General features: G+C 42.5%; 2 protein-coding genes and 1 long non-coding RNA gene across 5 annotated transcripts; 2 read left to right on the top strand and 1 right to left on the bottom strand.

The window, feature by feature from the left end:
* The first annotated feature begins 778 nt into the window (after window positions 1-778).
* ptges3b (prostaglandin E synthase 3b (cytosolic)) lies at window positions 779-4,502 on the top strand. Its single transcript, XM_029155069.3, has 8 exons — window positions 779-982; window positions 2,081-2,194; window positions 2,565-2,634; window positions 2,740-2,838; window positions 3,012-3,101; window positions 3,182-3,238; window positions 3,326-3,353; window positions 3,526-4,502. Coding segments are annotated over exons 1-8 (480 nt in total). The 5' UTR covers window positions 779-980; the 3' UTR covers window positions 3,546-4,502.
* On the bottom strand, window positions 4,103-7,607 carry LOC129604301 (uncharacterized). Its single transcript, XR_008695083.1, has 2 exons — window positions 7,404-7,607; window positions 4,103-5,366 (listed from the first exon to the last, which is right to left on the bottom strand). It is a non-coding gene; the product is annotated as an uncharacterized LOC129604301 (long non-coding RNA).
* On the top strand, window positions 6,328-20,888 carry baz2a (bromodomain adjacent to zinc finger domain, 2A). 3 transcript variants are annotated; one of them, XM_029155064.2, is made up of 30 exons: window positions 6,328-6,459; window positions 7,787-7,910; window positions 8,064-8,921; window positions 9,622-11,229; window positions 11,393-11,668; window positions 11,756-12,124; window positions 12,224-12,284; window positions 12,376-12,484; window positions 12,606-12,707; window positions 12,855-13,077; window positions 13,277-13,338; window positions 13,421-13,486; window positions 13,566-13,979; window positions 14,071-14,325; window positions 14,452-14,666; window positions 14,762-14,836; window positions 14,926-15,100; window positions 15,174-15,236; window positions 15,323-15,467; window positions 15,570-16,189; window positions 16,281-16,638; window positions 16,906-17,061; window positions 17,150-17,310; window positions 17,407-17,472; window positions 17,589-17,872; window positions 17,952-18,087; window positions 18,178-18,324; window positions 18,433-18,662; window positions 18,788-18,931; window positions 19,048-20,888. In XM_029155064.2, the coding sequence occupies exons 2-30, from the start codon at window positions 7,787-7,789 to the stop codon at window positions 19,211-19,213; spliced, it is 7,668 nt and encodes a 2,555-aa protein (XP_029010897.1). In that variant the 5' UTR covers window positions 6,328-6,459; the 3' UTR covers window positions 19,214-20,888. The 3 variants fall into 3 exon arrangements, with proteins under 3 accessions (XP_029010897.1, XP_029010899.1, XP_029010896.1); XM_029155066.3 differs by having other exon boundaries at window positions 6,390-6,566; XM_029155063.3 differs by lacking the exon at window positions 6,328-6,459 and adding an exon at window positions 6,588-6,727.
* Window positions 20,889-21,583: the final 695 nt, after the last annotated feature.

Raw genomic sequence — 21,583 nt, 5'->3', positions numbered from 1 at the left:
GGTCATTGACATGGACCTTTTTTTTAAAGTTAATTTCTGGTTTATTGCTCCCCTATTCTGTGTTGGCCTATAACACTTTTTTGCATTTACATGTAAATTACCTATTAAGTAAGCTAATTTTCCTAAATAATAATCTGAATATATAGATAACTATATGGAATAAGTATTTTTGGTATCAAAGTCCATGTGATACTGAAAATATATTTTGCTTAAATAAACAATGTACAATGTGTACACTATATATAATGTGTATTATTATGAAGCTTGAGTATTAAGAGGCATGTCAGCCCATCTTCCACTTGACCACAGGTGCTGGACAAAATCTAACCATGTGTAAAGACTCTGGTGGTCTGGTAAAATAATAAAAAACTTGTTGATCCCACAACGGGGAAATTAAGTTGTTGCATCAGCTATAAAACAAAACAATGACGAGTGTGCGAAAATGTTTTACAAATACTGTACACTGTCTAGAATGTCTGGATTTATCTCAGCTTATTTAATAAAAAATACTTAAGATGTTTGTTTCTACACTTGTAACTTTCCTACAGTTATCTGTAAATAGCTTTCAATAACACGTAAAAAATAGTTAAATGTATTGTTATAGAAAACATTAGATAATAAAAAAGGGGAAAATTGTAATTAACGTGCTATGTGTTGAATCTGATTAGTTACTATTTATTTATCAACTGGTGTCCTCCCGGGTTAAAATATAATGAACTTTTGTCGGAAGGGCGCCATGTTTCCGTCTGAAGGGAGGTCCTGCTCGCTGTGGCTAAAGGCTCTAGAAACGTCTACTACTCCAGTTGCGTCAGTACGGCCATGCTTATCGCAGGATACGCAAAAAGATCCGCAGCATTGTAGTCCGCCGAACAGAGGCGTCTTCATTGGTTGTGTGTGGGCAGCGTTTTCTTTTTACAGGCATTATTAGTATTTTACAAGACACTTCGCCTCGGAAACACCGTCCCGCTTCACGTCTAGACATGTAAGTTGTGAAAAGTTTGATTCTAGAGCAAAGGCAAAGTCGATAGCGAGCGCTAGCTAGCGTTAGCTGCCTGACAACATGCTTTTGTAAAGGCGGGAGGTTGGCCTTGCCGCTGAACTGTAAGCTTACGAGAAGTTTGTAGCTACCTAAAAGCTTTACAAATACAATGAAATCTAACGCTGGACAGTCCTAGGCATTATAAAACCGGATCCACAGCTATAGCTGCATTTTGAGCCGGTATGAGTCAGGTGCACCGCATGGCTTAACACACTGCCTAGCTTAACGTTAGCGTGGCTAGTAGTGCTCTTTCAATTTCTAAATGTTCAGTAGCATCAGATCTGCATCACAAAAGCCGATAATTAGCGTTGTAAAGGGAAACGGAACCGTGAATAACCAAGACCTTTCATTTATCAGCTTGATGCTAAAGTTATCAAGGTGTTCAGCAACGTTTACCTTTTTGTTTTTAAGGAATTAATTGACTCTACCTGGTCCACAGCTATGTGTAAGACGATTTAGCGTAAGCTACGTAATAAGTCCATCTCTTAAATGGTCAACAATCTCAGAAGTGAGAAAATTATCTACCACCCCTGTAGTTTCAATGAAAACATGGCATCAGTAAAGGAAGAGTCGCCATAGCTACACTGAACTGGAGAGCTGCTGCTCACGGTGTCATCATTGTTATAGTGAGGTAGAGCAGAACAAACACACTTATTTAAAGTAAGTCATCTACCAGTCATTTTATTCATTTGGTTTTGTCATCTTGTCTGACTTTACATGTAAAGACCATGCTATAGATACCACACAGTCACTGGATTTGAGTCTTTTGGTCTGTATAAAATTAGCAACATTTTATTCACCTGTGCATTTATGTTTGGTAATGAAGATGAAAAAGAAGGTGCTAGTGCTACACAAAGAAGGATCTGGACTGAGGAAGAAGGACTGATCCAAAGCATGTTGTTAAATTAACCTTCGTCCTGCAGAAATGTTGCCTTGGATATAGGATTCCATTTTGTAACTCAATGCTCTTGTGTAACTTGAAGCTGCTGTTCTTTTTACTAGTTTGTGTGTTGTTGATTGCATGTCTTCTGTTTTTCCTAGGCATCCAGCAACTGCCAAGTGGTACGACAGGAGGGACTCTGTGTTTATAGAGTTTTGCATAGCAGACAGCAAAGATGTTAAAGTTAATTTTGATAAAACAAAGTGTGGTTTCAGGTATGTTTGCCTCGTTATAGCCGACCACTAACACGTAAAAAGTTATGAATTTATTGTTTTTTTTTACACTTCCTTGAAACTTTCTGAAATTACATAAAACCTTTTAGATTTATTGATCAGTTTCATCCTGAGCTATTTCTGATGCTTTAACAATTTAAACATCTTCAGTGGTTTTTGTGATCAAAATAAAAATGTGCTTGAAACACTTAGTGGATGGAGAGTGGATGAGGGCAAGTATTGGATGGACATTTGGGCAATTTGAGCAGCATATCCCTCAGCCATTTTTTTTTTTAGTATAGAAGTGCGGCACAAGGGGATGAAATGATGGAATGCAACTCATCTTGTCTTTTTTTTTTTTTTTTTTACACAGTTGTCTTGGAGGAACTGACAATGTCAAACATGAGAATGAAATAGACCTTTTTGACGCTATTGATGAGAATGTAAGTTGTATTGTAAAAATTGTTTTGACTGTGTTGGTATTGAAAAACTACACTATGTACATAATACAATTTGAAATGTTTTGACACATTTATTCTTCATCCCAGGAATCCAAACATAAACGTACAGATCGCTCAGTATTGTGCTATTTACGAAAAGCACAGCCAGGGAAGGCATGGCCGAGGCTAACAAAAGAAAAGGCTAAGGTCAGTAACACACACACACACACACACACACACACACACACACACACACACACACACACACACACACACAGACAGGGTAAGTACATGCAAACATTAAGGGAATCTAAAATAATAAAATACTAGAATTAACTATTCTATGTCTGGCGTAAGCAATAGTGATTTTGTTTTCACAGCTGAGTTGGCTCAGTGTCGATTTTAACAACTGGAAAGACTGGGAGGACGACTCAGATGAGGAAATGGGCAACTTCGATCAGTTCTCAGATGTAAATCTAAAAAATCTACAATTTTTTTTAAGTTGTAAAAGTAATACAATGTGTTTAACACTATGGGTTTAACATTACAGATGATGAACAACATGGGAGGTGAAGATGACCTACCTGATCTAGATGGTGCAGATGATGTAAGACACCCCACCCTAAATTAATTTCTAGGCAACTAAGCAATTACACTACACGATGCCAATGCCATGTACCCTTGTGTCTTTTAGGATGAGTCTGCAGATAGCGATGATGAGAGTAAGTGTTAATGAATCTATAAGAACTCGGATGAAGATTACATTTGAGTGCCTTTTTTTGTGCCCTGTCCGGCAGTTCAACAAGCAACATGTATTGGGCTGAAAGTCATATTGTGATGGACATGGAGTGCTTTTTGTTGGATTAATGCTTTATTTTTGCCGCTCTTTTTCAGAAATGCCAGATTTGGAATAGAATACCATACAACTCTGGAAAGAAAATGGATAACAGAGGGCAAGAAGAAAATTAACAAATATATATCTTGAAATTGAAGGCAGTGACAAACTGTACATCATGTCAGTAGCCATATTTAAATCCATAGCCTCAGCTCCAAACTCTTGACGAATCAGTTCACTGAAGGTTGATATGCATGGTATTGTACAGAGCAGCTATCTCCACTTCCATTTGCTGTACTGCACCTTTGGGGTATCTTATTTTATTGTTAAATATTACAACTAAGCACATGTCTTTTTGTTTTTCCTTTCTGAAAAGTATAGTGTATAGTTGTCCTCAGCTGAACAATAGGTTTTAAGATATTTACAATTTGTTTGCAAACAGATTGTGAATTAAAATGATTAGAGACTTATTCCCAAGGATGTGGTTTTAAGTTTGAGAACACTAGCCGTGTACATCTGAAGAACTTTGCATTGACTGATTAGGTTCCTCCAAAAACTACCATGTGGCGTAAATTAGATATGCAGGCAACCATTCTTTGTTTTCGTAGCATACTGTTTCAGTGTTTCCCTTACTACTTGTTTAATGTTTAGAATATTCTGAGATCATTAGAGCACTATTTAAATATTGCCTAAATGAATTCCAGTTAATATCAATAACGGTTTCTCTTCATACCCACCTAACATGCACTCTCGTGTTACACTGCAAAAGCTAGGTGAAATGTGCAGCTGATAAGGAGCTTGAAGCTTGGTTGGACCTCAGCGTTATGTGGTTTGTTGCTATTATCTAGGTTCTTTCCATTTGTTCATGTAGAATAAAGCCTCCCCTGGTGATGAGGTGTCAGAATGATACAGCAACATGTAATGACCAAATTATATTTGCACTGTCAATAAAATCTAAGGGGATACAATGTTGAATTACAGTGGAAATTCTTTTTTTTTATTGTCTGCATCTTTCTAATAAACTGTTTAAGAATCACTTGAAATGCCAATGTGTGTTTACTAAATATATTTAGATCTGCCAATTAAATGTATTGGTATTCATTTGGGTCCTTGCTGTAGTTTAAAATGTGCAAATAAAAGCTAATTTGTAAAGTATGGTTGCTGGTTTGCTAATAAACTGGGCTGTTGTAAATTCAGTAGTTATGTTTCATATTCCCATAAACAGCATCATCTAGTTTAAAACCTCTAAATTAAATGTGGCCCTGTCATGCACAGATTCACATTTTAAGTAGCTCAATTTGTTATATATTATAGAAGTAACACAGTATTGTTAACTTCAGTACTTCTATAATTTATCAGGATTGTAATTTACATTATAGTTTGGATCGGCGCTAGGACCCAGATGCATCCAGGCTTCTTGCGGAATATTAGCATACTTCCTCAATTTCCTCACTGTCATTCCCTAGAAGAGTATACAGCATTAATTTCCTGTCTTACATTGAGGCACATTAAAATAAAAGCGTTTAGGCTGGCAGTTGTTTCGCACTTTAAAGCATGAGGCTGTTTTGGAGCATGCAGGCCTTGTAATTGAAACTGGCTTCATCAACAATACCTGGCCGAGAAAAAAAAACTTACATCATAAAAAGATACACATAGCACATAATTATATATTTAACTTAGTCCTATTTCTACATTTGATTGAATTGTTCAGTATCTATCTTATCAGTTTTATTTGTGATAAGGTGTAAAAGTTGACGCTCAACATGTAGACCTTAAGTTCACTGAAAGTAGTGAAACTCATGTAACTAAACTAGTATCCATGTGTGGCACTGTGTTGGACCGGTCCAGGATGTACACCGCCTCCGGCGCAACGACTGTTGGCTCCAGCACCAGCACACACCTATGGGAATAAGCACTTAGGATACTGAGCAAATGTATTTTGACAGACAGCAGTGTAGTTTAATTTGTCTTGTGTTTAGCCCCCCAGCCCCCAACACCCCCCCCCTGTCCCAACCGCTAGATGGCGCTGTTCTGCACATAGTTAACTTTGTGGGCTCAGTTATCAGTTGCTATAAATTTATTTGCTGGGCGACTTCCTTGATACACTAAACTCCTGTATTTTCCTCACCTTTCTTTCTTTTACCCAACAACAACTCACTACTGCATTGCATTAACATGTCATAACTATGTGGTTAGTTTGTTTATTGCTGCTGTTGTTCTACTTTTGTGGCTTGTTCTTTTATTTCGTCCCCGCTATGACAGATGGCTGCTCATCCTGAGCCCAGTTCTGCTGGACTTTTCTTCAAGAGAGATTTTCCTCTCCACCGTTCCTGGTGCTGCCTTGTATTGTTGGGTTACAATACATGCCTTGATTTGTGTGGTTTTCTATATAATGTATTGTAGCTGTACGTTTGGTTGGTAAGGTCATGACCTTTAAAAACACCCTAAAATGAATTTAATGTTATATAAATCATGACTGCATGAATTTAAACTCCGTTAGTATACATTAGTATACATTTTACCCACAGTATTCAATAGTGATTACTAACCAGCTAATATGTGCTTAAGTTTTCATACGCTCCACAGCAAGAGAGCCCTTTTCTGTTTTCAGAAAGAAATGTTTTTCAATTAGAGCAATCAAAAATGAAATATTTTGTTTAGAAATTATTATTAAAGGATAAAATGTATCCATACATTGTATAAAACAGTTACTTTACTCCTATATGATAGATGTATATATTTTACCTGTACATTGTTGGAAATTATGTTGTAACCATGTGCGAGCAGTTCATGCTAATACGCACGTTTAATTTACCGCACGAGATGCACATTTTATCAGTATTCCTAGTTGGTATTTTCTTGTGAAGTTTCACGACGTAACGAACCGGATGTGTATATCAGTTATTGTTGGTTTATTGACACTGCTCGCTCTGTTCTGTGATCATGGCTGCACTGGACCACACCAGCCATGTTTGCTAATTTAAAACCCAAAGGTTAGGGAATAGTTGTTTATTATTTATCGCTGTGCCATCCTCACCCGCTTGTTCGCTAAGACCAAGGTTTAGAAGCATATGCGCCTTCGAAACGCAAGGACTGAAAGGTTGGAGAGTTTTTAGTAAAATAGCGAAACTTTTGGTGGTGTGGGAGGATGATGCTCCGCAAAAATTGTGTGTGCGTGCAGCGTAAACAATGTAACTTCATCTGCCTGCTAGCTAACGTTAGCCCATGAACAAAAGGCAGCACGCCTCCATCTGTTAACAAGTGAGTTAATCTTAATCAGTACCCAAGACCGGTTGGTGTTTATTTTCACCGGAGGTGTCCTCAATTGCTGATGGGCATCAAGGATCCAACCCAGCGTGGCTGCAGTACCTGCTACCTGGCTATTAAGTTAGCTAACATCGCATCTTGAGTGCCGCACTTAACGCTAACTAAACGTTAAGGATGCTATCAGTTAGCTATCTTGCTAGCGTGTGATCGCTAGGTTGTATTGTGATGCTTTAGCTAAATAACCTTGGAACACAATCGAGAAATACTTTTTTGTCTGTTGTTTCAGGCTCACGTATTACGCCTGATTAATTTTGCCGTGAGTTGATCGTACATCTTACGTCAACGGTAGCAATTGTAGTTGCAACTAGCATCGCTTTTCGGTGAATTGTTCGGTTTGATAATTGAGCTAGCATCACTTGGCTAACGCGATGGCTGCTTTTGCCAACGGCCTTGTTGAATTCGGAAATCAAGTATCCGTAGAAGAGTGCTTTGTATCACGGTGCTATGAGGTGTTAAACTGCTAATCGTGCGGCAACAGTTCGTCGGGCCTCAGAGTGAATTATTCTCTCTAATCCCTCGGTTGTTAAACCATCGGCTCTTGCTTCTTGCTCGCCTGTCTGGGCCCTTCGTTAGCTATATTATCACGGCAGACTAAGGAGGCTGTGCTCACGTTAGCAGCGCCCCATCAGCGGCAATGATGAGCTTCGATCGAAATATTCCGGTTGTCCATTACAGCTCACCGGGGCCTTGGCGTCGGCTGCTGCGGGCTGCGACATTTTGACGGTGGTTGTTTGGGGTGAAATGGTGCTGTGACCATCTGCCGCTGCCAGAAATCATATAATCTATGTAATTTACCGAGGAAATAGCACGCATTACCCTGCATCGGCCCAACTGCATGGAAAATAAATGATGAAAATGAATTAAATAATACGCTCGTCGGTGGTGTATGTAGTACTCATGCTACCAGAACCTGTTTAGTTACACTTTAGCGACAATATACGTTTAGCATTGCTGTACATTTGCTTACATGTTTCTGTCTGTTATTGTTTTCAGATGGAGTCAAATAATCATTTCAACTATGGCACCCACTCCTCGCCAAACTCAGGAATGAAACTCTCCTCAGGGGATTCTCTTTATACGAATGGGTCCTCCATGAGTTTCCCTCAGCAGGGGAAGAGTGAGTTCTTTTTTTTACTGCTCTTTTTCAAAGTTGAGTTTTGTACAGTACCAAACTTTACACTAGTTTCTGTTACAGCACCAAGTCAAAGACTGCATTCATTACCAGTGCAGACAAAGTTTCTACTTTGAGTAATGTTCTTTTTTCTAACAGATATAAACGGTGAAATGAATGTGAATGGTGCCACTACTGTACTCGGGTCCGGCGTTGCTGATTCTCAACCACCAATGGCTCCATACCCTCACATGAGCAACCACCACCAGAGCAGCATGGGCTATGACTACTTATGGGGAGGACACCCACAGTATGGTCCAGCTATGTCCACCTCACCTGGGCATGGGATGCACCAGAAGCAGCCTGTACCTGGAATGGGGCAGCCTCAGACACAGCACCACTTCCAGGGTCATGGACAATACCAACTCAATGGTGGTATTGAAAGCAGCCACCAAGCCCCTGTGGCAGGCCCACCAAACATGCCTCTTACTGGTCAATATTGGAACAGGGGGAACCCTGGCCCACAGCAGATAGGATATAATTCTCACAGCATGTATGGGACCTACCAGAGTCAGGCACATCCTGGGATTACACCATCCCAGCATCACCAGCAACAGCCCTTGCAACCTTCTCCACATCCACCGTCACAGCAGCACCTCCAGCCTCACCGTCATCCATCCCACCACCACCACCAGCAGCAGCAGCATTATGGCATGATGCCTAATGGGATGCCCTATTACCAGCATCAGCCCCAGCCATCTCCAGAACAGCAGCAGCCTCAGCCCCAAGGCCAGACTCCGATGATGTCCCCAGCTAGCCAAAATTTCACTCCTCCACGTGGCAGCCCACAGAACCACAGCTTAGCTAAAGGGAGCACTAGCAGCCCTCACTCTGTGGGGATGTCCACAACACAAGTGATGTCACCGTTAAAAATGCAAGAGAGTGGATCACCCAAGAGCCACAACAGAGAACGGAGCCCCCATTCTAGTAATATAGGAATGTCCTCTGCCATGCAAGGTGACCAATTTATATTTGTAAATATGTGAAGAAACATTATTTATTATTAGTATTAGCATTTTGTTGCAGTTTGATTGGCGTAATAGATGTTTTCAGATTGAATCGTTTGTTTTGAGATTAGCCACCACTGTGTCTACATAATATTTCCTCATATAGAACAAACTGTTCTTTACTTAACATTTCCTCCTTTTAACATCACCCACGGGGTGATATTAGTCTAGTCAAATGGGTTTGTTCCTCTTTAACCTAGAGTCACAGAGTGCTGTGTTTATTGTATATGCACGAAGGCTAGACAAAGCTTCTCATTAACTGAAGATATGCTACTCCAGATATGCAATAAGCGTTTATAACAAAAAATCATTAACCAGCTACAAAACGAAGATTTGTTTTTGTTTAGACTTCTTGGATATAAATTTAAAAAATTAATTTGGCAGATTAATTTCTACCTTTTTTTTTTTCACGTCCAGACTAATACCTGCCAGTACTTGATGATGAGTCAAACTTTAACCAGCAGGTGCCACTGTAACCTTTTTTTCCCATTGACCAACATTTAGGAGAGTAAATTTTGTCTGCTTTTTAAATTATAATTTTTCTTTTCTCAACGTTGACAGTGTGACAGTGACCATCAGGTGTCATACAACAACCTTTTACTAGTATTTTATGTATTGCTATTGACTGTTGATTTTCTGTTTTTATTCAGGGCAGACAAATGAAAATGTTAAAGAAGTGGACACAACATTTAATGGCAGCGAAAAGACACCTGTTGCCCAGAGGTTAGCCAAAACTGATTACCATCCTAAACCTGCTGCGGCTCATCTGGGACCAGCACTTGATTGTCGGCCTCATTTTGACCAGCCACCAGCTCAACCTCCAGAAATCTCTTCCCCTGTCAGACATAAACCTGGTAGTACACCCACCAAGTCTGTGTCATCTCGTCTTGCTGTATCCACGTCACCTGCAACGGTGTCACCATCTTTCACCAAGACTTCTGGAGCTCCTGTCGTCTCTGGATCTCCAACTTCTGCATCTGTGCCTCCAGTGCTGTTGTCACCCAATGCAGAATCCAGTCCACATCCCAAAGCACCTTCTGCTTCAACTCCTGATACTCCTCCCAGGGTTTCGTCGCCTCATCCAGTGGGGCAGGGCCTCAGGCCTGCTACTTCTGCTGTCACTCAGAAATCACCTGCTAGAGCCATGCATACTTCAGTGGAGTCATCTTATCCTTCTGCATCTTTGCTACCCGATGGTGTGTACAAACCTATCATGGGTTCCTCTAGCCTTTCAGTGTCTTCCACTTCTGGATCATCTCTTTTGTCAATATCAGGATCTTTGACCTCAACACCACCTGGATCATGTTTATCAAAACCTGCATCTCCCAAACCTCCATCAGGAACTCTTTCAGCTGACAGTAGACCTTGTGAACCAGCATCTTCGCCCCAGCGCGAGACATACACCCCTTCTGCTGCTAACTCTGGTCTTTCCACTGCTGCTGCAGCATTATCACCATCTGAAGCAGTGAACTTTCCCTCCTTAGCAGCCTATGAACGTCCCACTGTCCGAACTCAGTCTGCCCTACCTCTTCTAACCACTGAAGCCTCCAAGACTGCATCTGTGTCTGCTCCTTCTGCCTTTGTGTTTGTGCCTCCTGTAATGGGTACATCTTGTGGAGGAATCCAGAGTCTTGACTCTGAGCGTCATTCTCATGACACCAGTCCTCAGCAGGCACTAAAACTGTCCCCTAAGCCAGAGCAACACTCTCAAAGTGAGGATAGGATGGAATTAGGTTTTAAAAGAAATGGGAAACCAGAAGAACACCTCCATCACATTGCTTCAGACGTGACTCATAAATTGGCTGCTTTAGATCAAAAGTCTATGAATGAAGCAACAGACCTTAAAAGGCACCACATGCAGACCAGTGCCATTTGTGAAGCAGAGGAACACCAGGTGGAGCAAAATCAATTGACAAGGTCCTCCTCAGCATCACAGTATACCAGTCATTGTGCTGATAAGGAAGGCTTGGATAACTCTTTGCTTAGTACAACATGTGACACGCCTTCTGGAATGGAAGCCAGCTCTGTCCGGAAAAAGACAGAACAGGAGCCATCTACTATAGATAGCAGCTTCAGCGATGACACACTGGACTCCACTAGGGAAACCTCAGAGGCAGACAAAACAAAGAACAGCCGTCCAATTGCTGGGGAATCAATGCTGGAGGCTTCTCTGAGCAACGCCTCCCAGATGGATGAACCCTCTGTTGAGTCAAGTGATATGTCCAGTCCACAGGCATTTATGCAGCCTGGTCATCAAGGTACATTCTTTTAATGATCATGGAATATATTCACACTTAAGTTGATGAGTAGAAGGGCACTTAGTTGTCACTTCTTTGATAATAAATTCAGTTGTTGCTGTTTTCCTCTTAATGCTATTTTTTTTATATCTGCTGACTTCCAATGTCCTTGTTTGCCAAGTAGGTGCTGAAGCAAAGTGGGGGCTCAGAGGACACGATACACCAGACTCAGCTGGACGGATTAGCGTTAAGGCGACTGTTAATGAAACAATGACTCCCCCGAGTTTCAGGATGAGAAGTGAGAACTTTATTGCCTTCAGTACCCCTGCAGAGAGCCCTGCTGTACACCCACTCCAACCTGTCAATGATCAGGTTGTCTCAGCTGCTGAAGGAAATCTGAAGACCCCAGGGAAACCACGCAAACCTCGAGCTCCAAAGGCAATATGGACGAAAACCCAAGGTATTAAACCTTCTAATTTATATAAAAATGCTTGTTTTCAAAAATGTCAACTTTTAGGTAAAACAAATTATCTCTCACTATTTTAAGCTCCTGATGAGGCCCAACGGAAGCCTCGAGTTCGAACCCCGAAATTGGTAAAGACGGATGAAGGTGGCAATAAAGAGGAGGCTGCCAAGGGCAGAAAGAGGAAGAGGTCCCTCAAGGTGGATGGAAAAGAAACCTCAGATGTATCTGGAGATGCTGGACGTGCCACAGAAGAAGAAGTAGATTCTGTCACCGCAACGATCGAAGCTGTTCTGGCCAATGCTTCAGCTATTGATACATCAGTTGAGAAAACCAAGAAGGCAAAAAGGGTCAAGAAACAAGATCAAGAAGGGGACTTAAAAACGAAGAAACAAGATGCAGAAAGAACTGCCGATGATGTTGATGAAAATGACGACGACAGCTCCACTGCAGGTCTTTATGTTCAACATTACATTCCTTGTGGATGCTATAAAAGCTAAAGGGTGCAATTCTCCAATTCTCATTCTTTTTTCAATTATCTTTTTTAAACAGGTGAATCTACCAGGCGCCGAGTTGCCACGGAGGACCAGGTCCAGTTTCCTTTACTGCATGGGTAATTATGTTCCTTAACTGCCTATTAAGGCACTGTACAATACGTTGTCACACTGTATATCAGAATCAATACTGAACACTTTTGTGCATAGTTGGAAGAGGGAGATTCGTGTGAAGAAAATTGAGAACCGCATGAAAGGGGAAACCTGGTATTGGACACCTTGTGGAAGGAGGCTGAAACAATTCCCTGAAATAATTAAGGTACATTTTTCAGCAAACCAATTCACTAAAATCTTTAAATTCAACATCTAATATTTAGGTTCTCAAAATATTGACAGTATGTGTTAAATCTCTCCTGCTATTTACTAATTGCTTTGCTCAGTACTTGAAGAAACACACAGACAGTGTGGTCACCAGAGAACATTTCAGCTTCAGCCCACGCATGCCTGTTGGAGACTTCTACGAAGAGAGGGAAACTCCAGAGGTCTGAATGTTTTGCAGAGTATTGCTCAAGTTGCATTTCAGAAAATTCATTGTCAAGTTGGTGTTTTGGTAACTTATAAAATTAAAAAAATAAAACCTACGGTAGCAAAAATATGGTAGCAATTGATCTTTCTCTAAAATGTTGCAGGGAATGAAGTGGGTTCTCTTGGCTAATGAGGAGATTCCTTCTATGATCATGGCCATCACAGGACGCCGAGGTCGACCTCCCAATCCTGATAAAGAGAAACCCAGAAGAGTTCGCAGCGCGAGGGGAGGACCGGCCCGGCGTCCTGGTAGACCTCCTAAACCCACGATGGTCGACCTCCTTAGCAAAGTTGATGCAAAGCTTTTGAAACGGCTTGAAGCTAAGGGTGAGTAGATGTTTGAGTTTATCATGACACATTTGGTTTAATGCATATGAACAGGCGTGTACTGTGGCTGCCAATCCCCCCTCAGGGGATGTGTCAAAGTGCAGAAAGGTTTCCCAGGGTGGGGTTAATAAAGTTCAATTATCATTATTAACTGCTGCTGATGTCGACCTTATAATATTTGCATACCTTTCTTTTATAGAAGCACTTACTGAGGAGGAAAAGGAGAAACTTGCAAAAATCAAAAAGAAAATGAAGAAAAAGGTATAAAGTCCAGGCTGTTAATATCATGTCATTTATGCTGCTAATACTGCATTTTGATCTTTATTGCTGTTATTTATTATAGGCAAGAATGAAGAAAAGGGAGGATGCCAAGATCAAGAAAATGAGAGAGGAAAAGAAGAAAGGCAAGGTACAGACAAATGCAACACATCAAATGATCGGTTTGCTATATTCTTAGCCTGTTCTCACCACCACTTTGTCTTTATTAGCTTGAGCAAGACGCAAAGGGCCTGGAGGTGAAGACTGAACAAACGGATCTGATGGTTCCAGAAGTCTTACAGTCTGTTCCAGACATCCCACAGTCTCAATCAGTCTCTGCCTTAGAGCCCAAGAAGCCTGGGCGCAGAAGGTCCATCAAGGTGGAAGCTGTTTCTCCAATACAGCAGACAGACGAAGAGAGGATAGCCCAGGGCAAAAGAGTGCTAGGTGCTCGGAGTAAAGCCAAGGCACTGGCGAAAGCTCAAGCAGAGGCTGAGGCCGCCGCTCAGGCCGCGCTGGCAGCTAAGAGGGCAGCAGAGAGGAGACTGCAGGCACAGAGACGTCTGGAAGAACGCAAAAGGCAACAACTTATCACAGAAGAGTTGAAAAAGCCAGCAGAAGACATGTGTCTTACTGACCACAAAGTAAGTTTTAAAGTAAACCCAGATCTCTCAAAATCATGCAGAAGTTATGCCATCACAGTTTCACAATGACCTTTTGAATTTTGTTCTCCAGCCACTTCCAGAGCTGTCGCGTATCCCTGGTGTGGTGCTCTCCGGTACAGCCTTTGCACACTGCCTGGCTGTGGTGGAATTCTTACACGGCTACGGAAAGGTGATTGGTCTCAATATACCCAGTGACATCCCCAGTCTTGCTACGCTGCAAGAGGGCCTCCTAGGCCTGGGTGAGAGCCAAGGAGAGGTCCAGGATCTTCTGATAAAGCTGGTAGAGTCTGTGCTCCATGATCCAGGTCTGCCCTCATATTATCAGGTATTTGGATATTATCTGATGGTCTTGTTGAGAAGATGTTTTAGTTTTGGCGCTCCTATTACCTGAAAAGAATATTATAAAGAGTGGTAAATATTTTCCTCTCCACTTTTCTGTGTAACCTTTCAGTCTGTAAAGATCCTTGGGGAGAAGCTAGTTGAAATGGAGCTGACTCGCAGCACTGTTTCGGAAGTTCTTCGAATCTTTTTGGAATCTCACGGTTATGAGACTGAGGTCTGTAACACGCTGAGGACCAAAACATTTCACGCCCTGCCCCCAGACACGAAGGCAGCCATCCTGGGTTTCCTGGTGGAAGAGCTCAACAGCAGTAACATTGTGATCAGGTGAGACTGAAGCTAGATTTAATGAGAAGCTGCCATTTTTGTTTTCAATTGATATCAGTTTGTGTTAATCTATTAACGTATTCATTCCATGTCAGTGACATTGACAACACGTTGGAAAACATGACAACGTACAGGAAGAACAAGTGGACCATTGAGAGTAAATTGCGCAAGTAAGAGTTTTTGTTTTTTTTACAGAATGGTATTTATTGTTAGTAATTAACTACACACATGCTGATCCTGATTTGTTCCATTCTGACAGACTGAAGGCAGTACTAGCGCGTCGTACAGGACGCTCTGAGGAGGAGCTGTGTTTTGAGGAGCGGCGACGCAGTGCCAGAGTGGCCGAGGAGGAGAACCTCAGTCTGGAGGAGAGCGGTTTAGTGCTGGAGAGAGGCAGCCGTCGCACACGCAAAGAGGAGCCAAAACTGAGCGATGTACGTCTCTTTGCTCACGTTTTCCACAATGACACTCATTACTTACTAGGTTTAATCAAATTTTTTGTTGCAGAGTGAAAGTCCCACCACTGCCAGCATTCCTGAACTTGAAAGGCAGATAGATAAGCTAACTAAGGTAAAACTGCCGATTGTACGGAGACTTGTATGGTTAATACAGTTTTACGGCTCTTTATGAAATACTTTCTCTGTGGATCTTCACAGCGACAAGCATTTTTCCGTAAAAAGCTGCTACAGTCATCTCATTCCATGCGGGCCGTACTACTGGGGCAGGACCGATACCGGCGCAGATACTTGGCCTTACCTCACCTCGGAGGAGTTCTGGTCGAAGGGCCGGAGGAGCTCTTGAGTGAGTCTAAAAATGTATTCAATATAGTTTAAATATTTTAGATACTACAAACCCTTTGGCTGCACATCTTAATCTTATTTTGCTATCATTCGTATCTTGCAGCCTCCGATGATGTCCTTGTAGCTGAAGTGCCAGTCACCTTCCTCAAAAAGGAGCCGAAAGTTGAGAGGACCTCCGTGCCTACCACACCCACTCCCACTCTACCGTCCTCGCCTTCTTCTGCTACCCAAATCCAGGCCCAGGCCTTGTCACCAGATGAGGACCCCCTTCCAGGCACTGCATCCCTCATGAGCAGGCAGAGAGGACGTGGCCGCCCCCGAAAAATCAAACCAGAAGTAGAGCTCCACCTACGCACAGCAAGGATCCGTCGCCGGCGCAGAAGTAGTGTCCGATCGGCCAGTGATGACGGACCGGGATCACCAAACAGTAGCACACAAGACCTCACGCAGGCTGCTTTCCAGAACTGGCTTAGCCAGTCTCAGGAAGCACTGAGTAATAGCACATGCTCAGCAGCAGGGGAAACACCGGAGGGCAATCGGCCAGAGGAGAGCGTGAAGGAGATGGCAGAGAAACAGGGACAGTGGTTCAACTTGCTCCCCAAACAACCGTGTGACGATAATTCTCTTACTGAGCCTCAGGCACCCGCCTCCCCCAGCTCCCCCCCTAAACTCCATCCTCAGATCTCAAGTGCGCTGCCCACATTTGCAGCTCCACTCCTGCAGGTTTGCTTCAACAATCGATACAGATGTATTGTATTATAACAGCGCACTTAAAGTATTTCTAATTATGCATTAATAAATAATGTCTCCCCAGCCTGATCCACTCCTGCCAGACTTGACCTCAGCCGACTCTGTGACCCCAGCAGCTTCACAGGACATTCCTCCGTCACCCTCTTTGTCTTCTGTTCCTACTGTTGGTGCACCATGTGGCTCACCTGCGCCCCCAGAACCCCCACAGCTTCTTCCAGCACCCGTTCCTTCTGTTCCTCCGGCTCCAACCACCCCCGCGAGGCCTGCTCGTAGGCGGAGAAGGGGCAGCAGAGGCAGCAGTCCTGCGCGCAGAGGGCCACGAGGAGCTGCAGCCAAGCGCCGCGGCCGCCCTCCAAACTCTGTGTTTCAGGAGCTCGAGCAGCAGTACTTCACACAACTGGTGGTCAAGCCCATTCCTGCATGTAAGTAGTGGCTGCCTAAAAACGGGGCACAGATACTGAAATGTATTTGTTTTATCTTTAATTTTATCTAGCTGTGGTAGCAGTTAAAAGCGTTTATTTATTATAGTTTCATAGTTTTATATTAATAAACTAAAGCAAATCAGAGCAGATATAGGAGTTCTGACTTCCTGCTCCTCACCTTGTGACTTATAGAAATGTACATTTGGGGAAAGTCTGTCCTCCTGCTTTTTTTTATAGCAGTCTCTTTTGTAATTCAAATGTCTCCAGCAATGGTGCGTGGCTGGTGGTGGATCAAGGACCCAGAGGAACTGTATGACACCTTACAAGCCCTCCACCCAAGAGGCATCAGGGAGAAAGTGTTGCATAAGCATTTGGCCAAACACATCGAAAGCTTAGCTGAGATGTCCACCAAACCCATTGATGGTTAGTGTTAATAGTGAGCAAGTTTTATCATACATTTAAATCTTCAAGTTGCCCTTGTTGTTTCTAACTGTCTTTTTTTTCTGGCTAGACCCATTATTTAATCTAAAGTTAGAGGATAAAGACGTGCTGATAGAGGCCCTGCAGCAGCCATGGCAAGTACAGGAGAAGGCCATAGAGACTGACATCAGTGCTCTGCAGTGGGTGGAGGACCTGGAGCAGCGTGTTGTTGCGGCTGACCTTCATCTGAAAGTGAGAAGCACCTCTGTCCTGCATCAGTGTCTGCAATCAAATCTGTACATGCAACATGGAAGCAACTGATTATCTATGTCTCTTATTCATCTCCAGGCGCCTCCTCAGAATGCAGTGAATGACACTGAATCTAACACAGAGACACTAATGGCAGAATTCCAGGTAATATTTAAACCCCTAAAGAAATTTGCTGAATGAATGAAAACCTTCAGCAAAAATAATGTGTATGACCTATTGTAATTTAATGTTCCCCTGTCTTCACTTTGCTCATTTTACAGCCCTACACAATCCCAGACTCAGACTCCACACGGGATGACCTCCAGTACTACGAACACGACACCGATCCTCGTGATGACTGGATTGTGCGGACTAAGAAGGAGTGGTCCGGCCTGCCTCGTATTGCTACGCACCCCCTGGATCTGGCCGTGCTGCGACTAGCCAACCTTGAACGAAACATTGAGAGACGCTACCTGAAGGAACCACTATGGAATCCGTCTGAAGTCATGCGTCTCGCTCCTCTCACCCCAACACCAGGAGAAGAGCATCCCATGGATGTCATAAGGTGAGGATAACCGTTTGAATTAGGGGGGCAGGGATTTTGTTTGTGTATATATTTTTGTACTAATTTCTCTGTTTCTCAGTCTGGAAAGTGAAATCACGTCCCGAATGCGAACATGGCGACAGGCTCTAGATCGCTGCCGCAGTGCACCCCAGCTCTGTCTGTGTCTGCTGCAGCTTGAGAAGGCTATTGCTTGGGAGAAATCTGTGACTAAAGTGGTTAGTAAGAGTTTGTTCTTTAGCTGCAGGTCTTTTGTTTACTTTGTCTTTTTTTATTGAGTGTTTCTCATCTTTGATATCTATTTGCAGACATGCCAGGTTTGCAGGAAGGGAGACAATGACGAATGCCTGTTGCTGTGTGACAGCTGTGATCGCGGTTGTCACATGTACTGCCTACGGCCCAAAATCACTCAGGTGCCAGATGGAGACTGGTTTTGTCCAACCTGTGTTGCCAAGGTAAGCAAACAACCTTGATCACAGCATTTTTCCCCTCTTTTTCTTTCTTCTCTAGTTATTGTTTCTCGTACATTTGTTATCAATGTCTTTTATTTCCTGTCCTTTCAGGAGGAAGATGATACAGTGCGCCTGACCAAAACAAGGACCCGGGTGAAAAAACGAAGATATGAAGATGACAGTTCGGAAGATGAAACGACGCCGAGGCGCAGTGGGGGCATGGCAACACGAAACAAGGATTCAGTAGCAGTGTCCTCGTCTTCTCGTTACTCTGGAGAAGGAAGTGGCACAAAACGTCGTCGCATGACAACACGCAACCAGCCTGACCTCACTTTCTGCGAGTGAGTCCTGCCTTTTACACCTGTTAAGCTATTAATATATTAATTAAACTTTCTGTGAATTTTAGGTTCATACAAATGCACACATTGGAGTACATTCAGTCTAACTGTATTTTCCTTCCTGCCAGGATCATTCTTATGGAGATGGAGGCTCATGCAGATGCCTGGCCGTTTCTTGAGCCTGTCAACCCCCGTCTGGTGCCAGGCTACCGCCGTATTATCAAGAACCCCATGGACTTCCTGACAATGAGAGAGAGGCTGCTGCAAGGAGGGTAAGAGCAGATCCTGTCATATATTTGATTATTTGATTCTATAAACATTTCAGGGTTGCACTGTAAATATGGTAGTTATTACATCATCCATTTCTGTCTCCCGTGTTGCGTCTCAGATACTGCAGCTGTGAAGAGTTTGCGGCTGATGCTCAGCTTGTCTTTAACAACTGTGAGCTATTTAACGAGGACACGTCAGAGGTGGGGATGGCTGGACACTCCATGAGACGCTTCTTTGAGAGTCGCTGGGAGGAGTTCTATTCGGAGTTCTGTAAGGACAAATAGAGCTCTAGGACGTTCCCCCTGATGGTGGGGCTGTGGACTGTTGGTGCTTTCACCGTCTGAGTCACGCTCTCTCTCTCTCCCTCTCTCCATTACTACTTAGACTGGAGGCTGGGGGTTCCAGCCCTCTGTGTTCTCTCATGTATAGGTATATATGTATAGATTTGGGCTATTTGTCTGTTATTGTTCCCTCTACCGGCCTGAATCGTTTTGAGGCCCTCAGCTGTACGGGTGCTAACTTCTATCGAGACCCCATCGCAGAAACTGAGAACACATCTTCCTTCACGTTTCTTTCCACTGTTCATTTGCATTCTCCTGTTACATCTTTCACAAGCCCTGTGTCATGCCCGGCTGTGGAGAGATGACACGGACTCCCAGCGTGAGTGGTTCACTCTCAGACTTGTACTGAAGGCCCATCACACTATTGCAGCCTAACTGCTGCATACTGGACCTGCTTAGCACCACTTGGCAACCAAATGGATCAAAACTCTTTATAGAGCTTGGGCCATTTCTTACCTGTTCAATGGAAATGTAATGTAATGTGGTCTTATGCCTAGAAGTAATTTTTTTGCTCAATATATTTTTATTATATATTCTATATAAATATATATACAGATTACAATAGCTGGGATTATTTAATAGCAATAGCTTGTAGTGACTGTGTACAGGTTACCGTATAGAGATGTTTAGATGATTTATGAAAAGGCCAGTTAAACTAAAAGGAATCTGTCTTTGGACTGTCACAAGTAGACGCTGTGTAACTTACACTTTTCTTGCACGCACACATATTTCACTTATACACACACAACATACACATGGTTACACACACACACACACACACACACACACACCTTCTGCTGCTTTGTGAAAGACACTGGTTTCAAAAACTGGAGGGTTTGTACTATTAGTTGATTTGGGCTTGAGTCTTCTATTACCACATCCCGATTGGAAAGAGTTCATATTTAGACGTTTACAATTGATGTCAAAACTTCAAACATCACTGTAATATTGAAGTGGTTCATTTAAACACTCTTGTTAGAAAACACACAGCTTACAATTGAGTGTTGCTGCTATGAATTCAGAATTGGCCAGCTGTTCTGTGTTGAGAAGTTTCTTGTCTTTCACTTTGACCTGAAGAAAAGATGTAATGGTGGTTTTGTGCGAGGTTGAAATCCTCTAATTTTAAAGTCTACAGTTGCAAAGGAGCTCTGATAATGAAGTACTTGGCACATTCCTGCCTAGTTTTCTGTCTTACATTCCCTTTTACTGATTTTATTTTTCCGTGCAGTACGAGGGCCATTGTACGACGTTCGGTGGCTTGGTTAGTGTGCTTCGAAAGCATCAGGATAACTCCACAGTTTGGGTTTTATTTAAACTTGTTTCTTACACTGAAAAGTAAAGTTTAATGTTCCTTATTACAGTGAAAGGGACACGTTTCCTTTTTTTTTTTTTTTTTTTTCCAAAAAAGAAAAAAAACATGAAAACCAAAATGTGGTGTTAAGTGAATTTTTAATAATGTACAGTTTTGGTGACTTTAAATTTGTTCCTTTATATTTTTAGGACCAATTCATCATTTTTAAGAGGAGGTATAAGACTCCATTGTATTAAGGTGATGTAACACGTGTGCATCTGTAGAATGTACTGTGAGTTGAATAAAAACCACATCTAGTAGAAAGTATAGTTACTGCAGCTTCAGTTTTTTCTACTCTGGGGCCATTGTTTTTTGTAGGATTTTCATCAATTGCTTAAAAAAATGAAATGATTGAAAGTAAATGAATTATTGGTACTACAACTTGTTTAAATCCGGAGTATAGGAGGGGAAAAACTTTGAATTTTTACCTTTTTAAACTGGAAAAATAACTCTCAAATGAAATTTAATTAAAGATATGGTCAAGATTCCCCCAAAAGGTTTACACAACCTGCTTCAGTTATGCCTCTATTAAACATTGACCAGTCAGTGATGATCTGGTGAATTGTTTGCTCAAAGTTCTGCAACTACCTGTAGAGTCCTTTCTGAAGGCACATGTTCCCGGGAACATCCTGCCACCGCTCACAGCTGCTCTTCAGGACTCACCTCGCACTGTTATGCGCCAAACTGCAATCTACATGCACATGGTATAAAATGCATCAATCTAGGCCACAGAACACATTTCATTTGTGGCATTCCTTTTGCTCTGTGTTGCTCTCTCAAACTCCTTAGCTGGCACTTTCTGTGTGTAAAATTGTGTCATTGTCAGCACTCTGTGCAACGAGGGTTCAAAACTCCCCACGCCAGCGGGTTTCAGTGTTCCCCCGCCCTTCCTGTACCACACAATTAGGCTTATCCCCACAAAAGAGGGGATAACAGTTTCACAGTTGTCGTGGAGAGGAGTG

Source organism: Betta splendens, chromosome 7 (genome assembly GCF_900634795.4).
Source record: "Betta splendens chromosome 7, fBetSpl5.4, whole genome shotgun sequence".
NCBI lineage: Eukaryota > Metazoa > Chordata > Actinopteri > Anabantiformes > Osphronemidae > Betta > Betta splendens.
The sequence above is the reverse complement of the archived record's forward strand: the minus strand, read 5'-3'. Positions and strand labels throughout refer to the sequence as shown.

Coding starts and splice junctions, on each gene's coding strand:
- ptges3b (XM_029155069.3), top strand. Junction 3,102..3,181: donor ACTTCGATCAGTTCTCAGAT/GTAAATCTAAAA, acceptor TTAACATTACAG/ATGATGAACAACATGGGAGG. Junction 3,239..3,325: donor ATCTAGATGGTGCAGATGAT/GTAAGACACCCC, acceptor TGTGTCTTTTAG/GATGAGTCTGCAGATAGCGA.
- baz2a (XM_029155064.2), top strand. CDS start 7,787: ATGGAGTCAAATAATCATTTCAACTATGGCACCCACTCCTCGCCAAAC. Junction 12,285..12,375: donor CAGTTTCCTTTACTGCATGG/GTAATTATGTTC, acceptor TTTTGTGCATAG/TTGGAAGAGGGAGATTCGTG. Junction 13,078..13,276: donor GAAACGGCTTGAAGCTAAGG/GTGAGTAGATGT, acceptor TTTCTTTTATAG/AAGCACTTACTGAGGAGGAA.